This window comes from Sceloporus occidentalis, unplaced genomic scaffold (genome assembly GCF_023333645.1).
Source record: "Sceloporus occidentalis isolate IW3139 unplaced genomic scaffold, rSceOcc1.0.p SCAF_4, whole genome shotgun sequence".
Lineage (NCBI taxonomy): Eukaryota > Metazoa > Chordata > Lepidosauria > Squamata > Phrynosomatidae > Sceloporus > Sceloporus occidentalis.
In genome coordinates, this window is record NW_028316984.1 from 146,264,733 (window position 1) to 146,279,071 (window position 14,339).

The window sequence follows — 14,339 nt, forward strand, 5'->3', positions numbered from 1 at the left end:
AACCTAGTCACTTGCGTATATAAAGAAACAACTGCCAGGACTGATGCACCACAATCTTATCACACCCCTCCACCAGTGGCAAGAATCAGCAGATGATTCCTAGAACAGATCCTTGTTCTGTCTGCTGAGAGAAGATGGCTTACTGCCATCTACTTAGGGCCAGAAAAATATGATGATATGACTAAGTATTTATCATAGAATCGTAGAGTTGGAAGAGACCACTAGGGCCATCCAGTCCAACCCCCTGCCATGCAGGGAATCCAAATCAAAGCATCCCTGACAGATGGTCATCCAGCCTCTGTTTAAAGACCTCCAAGGAAGGAGACTCTATCACCTTCCGAGGAAGTGCATTCCACTGCCGAACAGCCCTTACTGTCAGGAAGTTCCTCCTAATGTTCAGGTGGAATCTCTTTTCCTGTAGCTTGCATCCATTGTTCCAGGTCCTGTTCTCTGGAGCAGCAGAAAACAAGCTTGCTCCCTCCTCAATATGACATCCTTTCAAATATTTAAACAGGGCTATCATATCACCTCTTAACCTTCTTTTCTCCAGGCTAAACATCCCCAGCTCCCTAAGTCGTTCCTCATAGGGCATGGTCTCCAGACCCTTCACCATTTTTGTCGCCCTCCTTTGGACACGCTCCAGTTTCTCAATGTCCTTTTTGAATTGTGGCACCCAGAACTGGACACAATATTCTAGGTGGGGCCTGACCAAAGCAGAATACAGTGGCACTATTACTTCTCTTGATCTAGACACTATACTTCTATTGATGCAGCCTAAAATAGCATTGGCCTTTTTAGCTGCCGCATCACACTGTTCACTCATGTTCAACTTGTGGTCTACTTGGACTCCTAGATCCCTTTTACACGTAGTTTCATTCAGCCAGGTGTCACCCATCCTATATCTGTGCATTTTATTTTTCCGCCCTAAGTGCAATACCTTACATTTCTCTGTGTTGAATTTCATTTTGTTAGCTTTGGCCCAGCTTTCTAGTCCATTCAGGTCATTTTGAATCTTGATCCTGTCCTCTGGGGTATTAGCTATTCCCCCTAATTTGGTGTCATCTGCAAATTTGATAAGTATGCTCCCAATTCTGTCATCCAGGTCATTGATAAAGATGTTGAATAGCACTGGGCCCAGGACAGAGCCCTGTGGGACCCCACTGGTCACTTCTCTCCAGGATGAAAAGGAGCCATTGTTGAGCACCCTTTGGGTTCGGCCGGTCAACCAATTACAGATCCATTTAACAGTTACTTTGTCTAGCCCACATTTTACAAGCTTGTTTGCAAGAATGTCATGGGAAACCTTGTCAAAGGCCTTACTGAAATCAAGTTATACTATATCCACAGCATTCCCTTCATCTACCAAGCTGGTAATTTTGTCAAAGAAAGAGATTAGATTTGTCTGGCATGACTTGTTTCTCTGAAACCCATGTTGACTTTTTGTGATTATGGCATTGCCTTCTAGATGTTCACAAACTCTCTGTTTAATGATCTGCTCCAGAATCTTTTCTAGAACTGATGTCAGACTAACTGGACGATAATTGTTGGGATCCTCTTTTTTCCCCTTTTTGAAGATGGGGGACAAGGTTTGCCCTCCGCCAGTCGGCTGGGATCTCTCCTGTTCTCCAGGAGTTTTCAAATATGATTGCCAATGGCTCCGATATTACTTTTGCCAGTTCTTTTAATACCCTTGGATGGAGTTCATCTGGTCCCGGAGACTTAAATTCATTTAGATTAACAAGGTGTTCCTCTACTATCTCTTTACTCATTCTGTGCTGAAATTCCCCTATTCTGTCCTCTGCTCCATTATCCTCAGGTTGAGCACCCTTTGCCTTTTCTGAGAAGACTGAGGCAAAGAAGGTGTTGAGTAATTCTGCCTTTTCTCTATCTCCTGTTAGCATTTTGCCATCTTCTCCACGCAGTGGCCCTACCGTTTCCTTCTTCTTCCTCTTGCTGCGGACATATCCAAAAAAGCCCTTTTTATTGTTCTTAACCTCTTTAGCAAGCCTGAGTTCATTCTGCGCTTTAGCTTTTCTGACTTTACCCCTACACATGCCTGCTATTTCTTTTAATTCCTTTTTCGTGATTTCCCGCTTTTTCCATTTCTTATACATGTTCCGTTTCAAACTTAGCTCGGTTGAAAGTTCCTTTAGTCATCCATCCTGGTTTCTTGAGACACCTCCCGTTTTTCTTTCTCACTGGAACTGTTTGAAATTGTGCCTTCAGTATCTCCCTTTTGAGAAAGTCCCATCCGTCCTGAACTCCTTTATCTTTTAGTATTTCTGACCATGGAATCGCCCTCAATACTTCTCTAAGTTTACTGAAATCCGCTCTCCTAAAGTCTAGGATGCGTGTCTGACTCTGCCTGGCTTCTCCTCCCCATTGTATAACAAACTCCAGGAGAACATGGTCGCTTCCACCTAAGGATCCCACCACTTGCACCCCATCAACCAAGTCATCCTTGTTGGTTAGGATCAGATCTAAAATAGCTGACCCCCTTGTTGCCTCTTCCACCTTTTGGACCATGAAATTGTCTTCCAGGCAAGTGAGGAATTTCCTAGACCTTGAGGATTTTGCTGAGTTTGACTTCCAGCAAATATCAGGATAGTTGAAGTCGCCCATCACTACTACATCTCTCTTTTCTGACTGTGTGGTCATCTGTTCTAGAAAGATATCATCCAATTCCTCAGTCTGACTTGGGGGTCTGTAGTAGACTCCCACCGTAACACCCTTGTTGTTTCCCTCCCCTTTGATTCTTATCCAGATGCTCTCCACCTATAGTATTGAAACAACTGCTTCCACAAAAACAAAAGATTGCTGAAAGACAAAATGCTAGAATATTGCTTCTAAATCCAATTAGTTCCAGATGAAATACAGCCACTGAATCAATGGAATTTCCATAAGTGTTGATTTACCAAGTTCCCACTGGTTCAATGTACCTGCTCTAGCTGGAACTAACAATTGATATTTGGGCTCCTATGTCCTGCCTTTCTTTGTATTAATTTGCAGTTATTTCTGGAATCTACCTGAACTGGATTTACCTACTTGGTTCCAAGTACTCAGAAGATACATAGAGTCTAAAAACCACAGTATCTAATATATGCAAACTTTAAGATTCAACTTTGAACTGGGTGAGGCCTTACATAATTAAAGCGCATACAGTTTAGATTACATTCAGCTCTATAGTTTACATTATATTTGTCATTTAAGAAGCTTACATGGGATTTCCATCAGTCTCCTATTCTGGCACCAATCAGACTTAGATCTGTCCACCTTCAATAATGTAACATGGGTGGGCAGTGTAGTGTAGTAATAAGAATTTGCAGGATTACACTTTAAGTCTTTACTATATTGGGTTGCAGCTAAAGATTCCAACTTTGGCCTTCTACTTTCCTTTCTCTTTTCGGGTTTTTGGTTTGCTTGTTCTGCAATAAATGAATTGTGATTTGGTAATCTGGAAAGAGTGGGCACCCTGAACCATCACTTATCATGTCTTTCTCATTCCATCCATACTTTTGAAAGGATACAAATGTCAAGTTGCACTTCACAAACACATCTCACAGGAAGGGAGAAAACCTTACGTATATAGGGGAATCAGATCTTCAGATACATCAGAAACCAAGTGGTCATCCACACTTTTCAGATTATTCTCTGCCTTGGGCAAGGATTAATATAATCAGAATTATAAAGCAAAGGTAACTTATTCCTAACAGCCAGGGCAGAATAGTTAAAAGCTAATAGAATGTACATGCATGTGGCTTGAATGGTCTGAAACATTTTTTTTTTTTTAGCCTAGAACAAATCTCAGACATCACAAAGCAGAAAGTTCATCAATGTAAAGGGTCTATTGTAGCACAATGTTTACCGTCATGAAAGCAAAACTTTCTTCCTCACTACTGCTCGCCTTGAAATAGCAAAAAATAAGACAAAAACCTGGTAAACTGGTATATCCACAGTAGAGGTGGCAATGAATTTGGAACATGCTTTTTCACAAAAGACAAAGTGTAAAACAAAAGTGTCAAAATGTTTAATCAATAATAACACCTTCATTCAGAAAAGACTTCCCCTTCATAGACGATAGCAATTAGAGACCGAGTGCCCAAACTCAGTGGCATTCCTGTGCCGAGGAGGGAGGAGTTCTGGGGATGGGGCTTCTGCCTTCTGGGGGGAAGGAATTCCAGGGGGAAAACCCAAGGTACAGTCTCTCTGCCTCAGGCTAGCAATAGCAACCCCACCCCCATGAAACTTGCCAAGAAAACCCCATGATAGTTTCACCTTAGGGTTGCTGTACATCGGAAATGACTTGAAGGCACCACACACACAAGTCATGCTCTCTCAGCCTCAGGGGATGGCAATGAAAATCCCCCTCTGACTAGCTTGATAGTTTCACCTTAGGGTCACCAGGAATCGGCTCTAGGAAGGGAGGGAAAGTGCTCTGGGCCCATAAGTTGGAAACAATTTGGAGGCACACAACAACAACAACCATAATAAAATACAAGAACAAAGAGAGCCATTGGTTTGAGCTTGCAGCTCAGGAGACCAGGGCTCAAATCCCAGCTCAGCCATGAAACCCACTAGGAGACCTTGGGCAAATCACATTCTCTCAGCCTCAGAGGAAGGCAATAGCAAAAATCCCTTCTTAAGGAATCTTGCTAAGAAAACCCCATGATAGGTTCACCTTAAGGTCGCCATAAGTGGGAAACAACTTGAAGACACAACAACAACAAGAAGGATGGCCTCATTACCAGAATCCCATATGTAGCAAGGGTTGGGCCTTCCAGCCCTCTGAACAAATCTTGCTAAGAAAATCCTGTAACAGGTTTGTTGTGACTAGTCCTCCAGGGGATCAGGGTTCAATTCCCCATAAAGCTACAGAAACCCACCAAGTAACCTTGGCCAAATCACACTCTCTCAGCCTCAGAGGATGGCAATGACAACCCCTCTCTGATAAAACTTGGCAAGAAAATCCTATGATAGGGTTGCCAGAAATGACTTGAAGGCACACAATGCACACTAACACCCAAGGCACACACTGTCTCAGCCTCAGAGTAATGGCAAATCCTGATGAAGCTTACCAAGAAAACCTTGTGATAGGGTCCCCTTAGGGCTGCCAGAAACAACTTGAAGGCACACACCATCGCCCCCACATCTGGGGGGGAGGAGGAGGAGGAGAAAATAATGGCGTCCCCCAGGGGACTGTGCCTGGGGGGGTGGGGTAGGGGTGGGAATGGTTGGAAGGACCAGGACTTCTGGCCTGAAGGGCTGGGGCTTCCACCCAGAAAGGCCGTGAACTGCCCCTCCTTGTTGTGGCTCACTTTTCTGTGGGAGAACTGGACTGCAGCAACAAGCTGGGCTGGCCATGTGCATGCCTCCCCGCCCCTCCTTCCTGTGGCCACTGCGTCCCCTGACAGATGGCTTCATATGCCACAGACAGCATGCATGCCATGGGTTCTCCAACATGGGGCTATAAAGATAGGAAAGTAAGTATGCGTGTGTGTGTGTGTGTGTGCGCGCACGTGCCTTCAAGTTGCTTGTCAACTTATGGCAACCCCATGAATTTCACAGGGTGTTCTTAGGCAAGGACTACCCAGAGGTGGTTTTGTCAGTTGCTACTTCTGAAATATAGCCTACAGCACCTAGTATTCATTGACAATCTCCACTCCAAGTATTAATCAGGGCTGACCCTGCTTAGCTTCCAAATTCAGATGGGTTGTGGTTCCTTTATAGAGTATTTGGAAAATACATGGTCCCAAATCACCGCTACACCAAAGGATCTTCTGAAAGGCATTGTGAATGTGGACCCACACCCACCTGAAATAAATCCAGTATCCACTTAATATATTCCTGGGAAGATCACTCTGATGTATTGAAATAACTATGCTTGCAATTACAGTGCTTATCAATTGTTCCATCCTTTAAAAAAAAAAAAAAACCACCCTGTTACTGAGTTTGAAAATTTCTTTAATAAAATATATATTTTAAAAACAGACATACAGAAAGGTAGTTGACCCACTCTTTTAAAAAAGTGATTAACTTAAGTTGTCTTTTGGATACTTCAGGCTTCCTAGATCTTCTAATCATCTTACTAGAACAATGAGGCCCTATATTGCAAGACAGGGAAGTGTGAAGGAAATACATTCTGAATTGTAAAATAGGTGCTCCTGAGCACATTCTAAGCCCAGGAATTTGTTTAGTGCTCAATCTGAGCCAGTGATGGCTGATGGCATCCATGTGAAAGGGGCAGTAAATCCATTCATGGTTTTAATCTGAAGAGTAAAGACTCTGTCCAAGGTGCTGAAACTATTTGGAGACTAATGTCCAGCCCTCAGACAGCTCCATTAAAGGTAGGAAATCCAGAATGGACAGATCCTGAATTATTCTTACTCTGACTTTTAGAAGATCTTCTTGAGAAGTGACACAGGAAAATATTGCAATATAGGATATAAGCAGCTAGAATGATATATGCACAAAGATGGAAAGATCCAACAATCCTTTTGTGAGAAGACCTGATGTTAAAAGTATATGACTTAGCAGAAATGGATGTTGACTGTCAGTCCAAAACACACTGTAGAAATAATCCAGTTTGAGACCACTTTAACCGGCCTGGTTCAGTGCTAGGGAATCTTAGGAATTGTAGTTTATTGTGGCACCAGAGCTCTCTGACAGAGAAGAATAAATGTTTCAGAAAACAACAGTTCCTGAGGGAAGAGGGAAAGGGGAAGGGGAAAAGGGAGGAAAGAGAGAAGGAGGAAAAAGAGAAAAGGAAGGAAAGGGGGGGGGGGGGACAGGATAGAATAATATTGATATGCATCCCCTATTCATCCTATGGCTGGAAACAAAGTATTAACAATCCTAATGGAACAACGGACATGCCGCATAAGAACATAAAAATAACAGATGACGACAGAAAGACAAATGTCGTATACCCGTTTAAACAGCTCAACCACATTCACAAAACAGAGGTATAAAGGTAATATATTCTTGGGCAATTTATATGTATTGTAATGTAAGTATGTTTTATATGTTTTATTTGTTCTGTATGTTTTATGTTTCTATATATTTTGTATGTCATGTTCAGTAAAAAAAAAAAAGGGGGGGGGAGAAAACGACAGTTCCCACAAAACTGGTTCAGACAAAAGAGATTACAGCTCTTGATTTGATCATGGTTCATGTGAAGGAAAGAGTGAAGCGGGTATAGGTTTGGGCAAAAGGCTTGTTCATCTCTTAGACATACTACCTACGGGAACTATGCTTTAAAGTATCTCCTGTCTTACCTCCATTACCACTGAAGCATCTCCAGAGAGAAGTGTCCATTCGTATTTCACAATTCCATTGTCATCAAAACTTTCGGTACCCCTCAGTGTCACAGGTTCATTAGGCTGCACCTTCATGTCCATCCCAGCACGGGCTACAGGTGGATTATCGTCCGCTGGAGAAAAAATTGCACAAAAACATATATTATTTTCATGTATGTCCAATTTCTCTGTGTATAGTGTCCACAGCAGGAAATAATCATTAAAACAACTTTAAAATAAACTAGAATATGAAATAATAGATCCAATTATGAAAAGAAAGAACAACCAAATAAAAAATAAATAAGAAGCAATAGCTACACTGTCCCATGTGCAAAATGGATGCCCAGAGATAAGGCATACTACCTTCTAAGTTTATTTTCATTTAATGGGGATGGTTTATGGACAAGCAATACATCTTTCAATTCAATTTTGACTGAATCTCAGCAACTGCATTAGTAAAGCAGTTCTATGAGGGAGGAGAAGAAATGAAAGAAAGAGAATTGGAAACATGCAGTTCTACCAGCTTTGCTATTTAGGCAAAAAGAGGGTGTTGCAGGATCAGATGCTTTCCCCACAAGCTTTCTGGATTATACAAGAAAAAATTTAAGGGCTTGGACTGTAATTTTAGTTTTATTTTAGCAGTGACCACAATCTGAAAATATTATTTGGGCCTTCATGACCTAAGATGAAATGAGGGGATTAAAAGTTTACTATTTGTACACTTTTACCAGAAGAAAGGTGTTTTTCAGACTAGAGGAAGTAAGACTCTCAGCTGTTGCCCCAGATCCTAGAACACAAATCAATGGATTCCTATTACAAGAAAAGAGTTTCCACTGAAGCGTTAAGAAGAACTTCATTACTGTAAGAGCTGTTTGACAGTGAAACAGACTACTATGGAAAGTGGTGCACTCTCCATTTTTGAAGGTCTTCAAACAAGAAGTTGGATGATCATCTTTCAGGAGTGCTTTAGTTTGTGTATCCAAGCATGGCAGGAGGCTGGACTAGATGACCCTTGTGGACGCCTTCTGATTCTGCGACTTCATGCTTGCTAGGTCTATGACATTTTGCTACTTGGTTTTTACTAGTACTCTGAAATCCCATCAGTGCAAGACAGCAGCTCAGTGTGTGCCAGAGTGAAGGGTTCATACTTCAACCTAAAGAACAGATGCACCTGAATTTGATCTTGTAGGCTTCCCATACAAAAATCCACCCCTGGTTTTTCACCACAGAGTATCACAGCAGATAACTATTTTCTTAACAGAGCAAGTTGAGGTGTTGAGATAGCCTTTCTTACAGAGAATAACTAAAATTGCAAGTGTTCTTTACCTCTCTAATTCAAAGTAATTTAAAACTGTTATTCTAGGACAGGGGAAGACATGAGTCTCAGATCAGCAGCTCTCTAACAACTTGCATGGAACATCATACCAACACTTGCTTATACATAAGGTTGACTTATAGTTGAGTATATATTGTACATAATACAGTAGTGTATAACTCTTCAGTGCTGGGAATTCCTGCACTTTGAGAAGGTAGAGGGAGGTTGCTGCAAATGAAACAGCAGCTCGGTTACTTAACACAGCCAAGCTGCTGCTTGGAGATGCAGCAGAGCTTCAGCTTCAAAATGTTACTTTTGGGGACCATGATTCCAACAATTCCCCTCCCTTCCTTGATGCTACCAAGGTGTCCATTCCAGCTTAGCATTTGAAAGCTTATATAACTATAAACAATCAGCACCTGAGCCTGTTTGTTTTATTTTCTCTTCCCCTCCCCTTTCCATCTTTCCTTCCTTTCATTTGTTTGTTCATTCATTTTATATCCTGCCTTCTTCCTGGTATAGGTACAAAATCCAAGGCAGCTTACTACAAGACTGCAGACATGAACTTTTCAACATTTATTTAAACAGCACCAAGCCTGGCATTTTATAAATAAATTCTAAGCAAATTTATTTGTGATCAAACCTTTATCATGTCCAAGAAGAGATTACACTCAAAGAAGGATGCACAGAATTGCAGCCCAACTCAATTTTTAGAATAAGGATCAACTGATGCTTAAAAGGTATATGGATGGGGTTCTGAACAACTATTGACACAACAAGATGCCCAGGCCTAAAGTTTCAGAACTAGGCATGGCCAATGGAAAGTTCCCAAGTCTTGTGGATAATCCTACAAATCTCAAAAGCACTCCTTACACTCTTGAACTTTCTTATTCCTTGTTGGAGTGAGGGAGACTACATCATTTCATCAGACAGAAACAATAGAGGCTGTATATATTACATATGAGAAACCTAGATAGACCATGACAGTGTTTCATCCAGCCTGCAAGCTCCATCTTCTGAGATCAGAGCACATTGAAAAACCTAGGAAAGTTGTTGCATAGAACAATAAGAATTGTGCTGTGCTTTATGGATTCGTGGAGAACTATTCAAATTGATAAAAACATCCCTTGGCCCCCTGCACTTTGAACTGCTTCCACCTCCATGACTTTCTCCCACGAATTGGCTCCTTGAGATTTCTGAGATTGGAACTTGGCCTTTGGGGGTGAAAAATAATTTCCCACCCCAGTATCCATCCTTTATTATTTTGTATGCCCATTAGTTTCCTTCTGGAACATTATTCACACCTGTAGTTACTAGTCAAAACTTGAAATAATGTTATAAGCAGTAGTAAGAAACAAACTATTATTATTATTATGTTGTTGTCATCATCATCATGAGGTGAGCTATCTTGCAGGGGCAACAAGGAACAGGATATTCACATTTCAAAAGCAAACCAATGAGAATTAGAGTTGCCAGAGTGAAAGTCGGAGAGAGCTCCTGTTCCTTTAACAGTTGTGTAGAAGAGGGAATTTCAGAAAGTGTTGCTTGTTAATTAATTGCATGATAAGCAATACCTGTTAAATTTTCCCTCTTCTCTGCAACCATTACATGTTTCACTCTGGCAGACTAGTAGGAACAGTGTTATTTCAAGTCTTTTTCAACCTTTTTACTTTGAAGGAACCCTTGAAATAATTTTCAGGTCTCAGGATGCCACTGCATAAAAATTATTATATCTATTCCGCAAAAAAAGTTCTCTTTGTTTTTTTACTCACAATCTCTTTCAGAACCCTGGCTTAAACATTATAATGAGTAATGTGAATTGAACAACAAAAAAAAAAAAACCTTTCCAAGCACTGTTAGCTGTGTTAGCAACTATACTCCAATGACATTGTGTCATACTGACTGCTACTGACATACTGACTGCTACTTTGTGGCATGAAATGTAAGTTTTGAGGAAATGGCAAACCATTTAAGGAAGAGGCATTAAAACTAAAAGTTTTACGCAAATGTCATACCTTTCTGCTTATCCATGTTTTTGACTGTTAACTATCTGTTGCACAATATCTTTTAACTGAGCTGAGTTGCACTTGTAATTTTATCATCATCATCATCATCATCATCATCATCATCTTTAATCACCTTTTAAAACTTTTTAAATTTAATGTTTTTACAAGATTGTTTCCGCCCACCACCCTTTTGTACTGTCTCATTGCTCTAACTGTATTTTGTTTTAACTTCAATTATGAACCACCTTGAGTACCATTTTGAAAGAAAGGTAGAATATATGTAAAATAATTAAACAAAAATAACAACTATGATAGGCATCACAGAATTGCTAAGGTATCCTTCCAAATATACTGCAAAACTTGAAACAGTTTAATTTGTCAGACTGAAACCTACAGTAATGAGTTCTGTAACTGTTTCACTACTCTTCGTTTATTCTGAAAGTGCCATGTTGCCTGATTCTTAGCCAGGGGTGTCATTTGGGGGCGGGGGCGTGGGTCACACCAGGTAACAACCTAAGTGTGTGTGTGTGGAGGGGTGACACCACTGTTTCCCAAACAACTGCCTTTTGGCAGAAACTGGCTGTGGCTTTCACCTGCATCCTTTTAAAATACTGGAGCTCAGGACAGATGGTGTGAATGGGGATGACGCTCACTGGGAGGAGAAAGGAAACATTTCAAATTTTTGTTTTTTAAAAAGAATCTTTAAAAACATCACAAAATTTACAATTTTTTCACTTTAACCATATGAAACTGTATACATCTAAATACATTTAGGCTGTGCATATGGTATTATAATTTAAAGGTATAATTTTAATTTTTCTATTTGTTTATGTCACAACTATTGCCATTACATTCAGTGATATATAGGAATTACAATTTAGGAGTAACATTAGTACAACAATTTTCTTTACTAAGGATTGTGTATGATTTGGTATGGTAGGAGGTCAATGGGAATGACACCATGAGTCACCGCACCAGGTGACACCAATCCTAATGATGCCATTGTTCCTAGCTCGATTGCTAAATTAAACATCTTTATATTTATTTGGAAAAGGCAAGTATTTAACTTGAACAATAACATTTCAAGATGCAGGTGAGGGGCAAATTTTGCACAAGCTGTTATGCTTACAAAGGACAGGTGGAGGAGGAGTAAGAGTACTTGCAAGGAATCATTTTTCAGTGAAACCATCTGCAGTGGTAAAGTCTGGAACAAGCATGGTATGGCTTGGAAGAAGTATTATCTTCTTGTTGTGTGCCTTCAAGTAATTTTTGACTTATGGTGACCCAATCACAGATTTTTCTGGGGCTGGAATAATGTGACTTGCCCAAGTTCACTGAGTGGATTTCCACTGCAGAGCAAGGAACAAAACCCCGATCTCCAGAGTTACAGTCTAATGCTCAAATCACTATACCACACTGGCTCCAAGTATTATCTACTGGTTGCATAAACAAGCCCTTGAATCAGATGTTCGGTTGTCTTTTATACCTGAAAGTTCAACTGCAGACCTTTTGTTCAATGCTCAATTTTAGTGCAGGTGAGAATCTATTAGCACATGTTAAAATTGGATTATTTTTTTTAAAGGTGTTCCAATGTATTTCTGAGCAGCAAATGCTGTTCATCTAAGATAGAGAAGGGGTTCTAATAGGCAGCAGCACAAAACATTTGCAGACAGCATAAACAGGACAACTTACAGTCATTTTGACGTCAAAATGAAATGTACCAGGAAGTTTCCAGTGACATTAACTAGACTGCCTTTATATAAGACAGTAAACCAATGTATTTGCTATGTTACCTGAGTTTCAGCAATTAAAACGGGCAGATAATTAAGGCCAATAAAAAAAATGTCAGTGTCAACCAACATGGTATATTATTCTCCAAAATATTCAAGACACACTCAAAAGTTTTTATTAGTCCCCCCAAACACTCACAGGCACTCTCTTTTCCTTTGCACCCATGTGATCACTTCTGTATGTACCTGTAATCAATCTGGCTACCATATTCTGAACCAGTTGAGGTTTCTGGACTTGGTACAAAGGTAGCCCAATGTATAGCTTATTGCAGAAATCCAGCCTTACCAGCAAGTGTACTATCATCTTTAGTTCCTACGATTTTAGGGAGGGGCACAGTTGCTGTATCAGCCAAAGCTTATAATAGGCACTCCTGACCATCACCTTTATCTAAGCTGACATTTGGAGATTGGCTATCCTGACTAACTATCAAGGAAAGAATGCAACAGGCCACCTGTCTGACTAAAAAACACATGCAGCCAGCATCACAAATAACAGGCACCATGGATGCACATTGCAACATCAGCGTAGCAAACTAAAAGTATGTCATTGCTATTTTCAAATCAGCTCCCTGATAACACTGTAAGGAAGAATCACTTTGGAAACAAATAACTCCCGGTGGGTGTTTTATGTCACCCCTTCTCCACCGAAACTCTTATGATCGGTTTCACTGTAGCAACAGGATATTCTCATGTCACAAAGATTTAACATAAGCTGCCTCCTATCATGGCTCAGACTGTTCATGTATCAGGATCAGTCTCCTCAACATTATTTCCTCGTGAAAGTTGTTTTATTTCCCCTGTTCTATGCAAAGTCAGTGGGGCTGTGGAGAATGTTTATATGGACTGAAGGCAAAGCTCCCTTCTACCATGATCACATTTGAATGCTCCCTCTTTCATTTTATGGAAGGGGATACAGCAACATCAGTCACAGATCACACTTATTTTGTGCAGAGTACTGTACTTTCTTATTCAGAAAAGTTACTTGTTAAGGACTATCAACTATGCTTACTGGGGAATTCTGGGAGTTTTACACCCAGAAACATAACTTTTCCTAGCTCAATCCCAGAACCATATAGTTTTACCTGTTGGGCTGCTGCCAGTCAGAGGTCTCAGGCCAAGCTCTCTCACATCCACAACAGTAAATTGATACCTCCTGCATGCAAAATATGCGCCACTGAGTCACACCCATTCTCTACCAGCCACCTGCCCAACTGGCTGGCTAGAGTAGTAGTAGGACTGTTTTCCTACCAACTATGCTATTAAGCTCTGCTCCTGCCAGTGGTGTTTGTCATACCCCATTGTGCTTCAGCCTTTCCACTGTAGCAGTACAGTGTCAAACCTTCTGTCTGAGGAACCCGAGAACATTAACAGAAACCTCCAAGGTTAGCCTACCTGAGATGAAAGACAAAACTGCATCCCCTCCACAGCCTATCAACAGAATATGACTGGACTGGCAGCTGAAACTTACTTCTTGCCTAGGCAGAAGGACAACATATTCTGCCACACCCAAGGGAGCAAGCTAGGTTAGTGGACCCAGGAAAATTGTGTGTCCTACATATTTGGTGTAACCAAGACCAGAAAGAGAAACAGCTGAGTTTAATTATATTCACAATTTTTAATCATAGAATAATAGAGTTGGAAGAGACCGCAAGGGCCATTCAGTCCAACCCCCTGCCATGCAGGAAATCCAAATCAAAGCATCCTTGACAGATGGCCATCCAGTCTCTGTTTAAAGACCTCCAAGGAAGGAGACTCCACCACTCGTCAAGGAAGTGTGTTCCACTGTCGGACAGCTCTTACTGTCAGGAAGTTCCTCCTAATGTTGAGGTGGAATCTCTTTTGCTGTAGCTTGCATCCATTGTTAGCAGTGTATAAACAAAGACAATGGCTTCGTGGCACAATACATATATTAATATAAGAGTCCGCGTTACTG

General features: G+C 40.8%; 1 protein-coding gene across 1 annotated transcript in view; it reads right to left on the bottom strand.

The window, feature by feature from the left end:
* SPINT1 (serine peptidase inhibitor, Kunitz type 1) overlaps nt 1-14,339 on the bottom strand; it is a 59,720-nt gene that overhangs the window by 24,779 nt on the left and 20,602 nt on the right. The window contains exon 2 of the mRNA XM_089523155.1: nt 7,275-7,429. Coding sequence (XP_089379281.1) covers nt 7,275-7,429 — 155 coding nt within the window. The remainder of the gene's footprint in view (nt 1-7,274; nt 7,430-14,339) is intronic.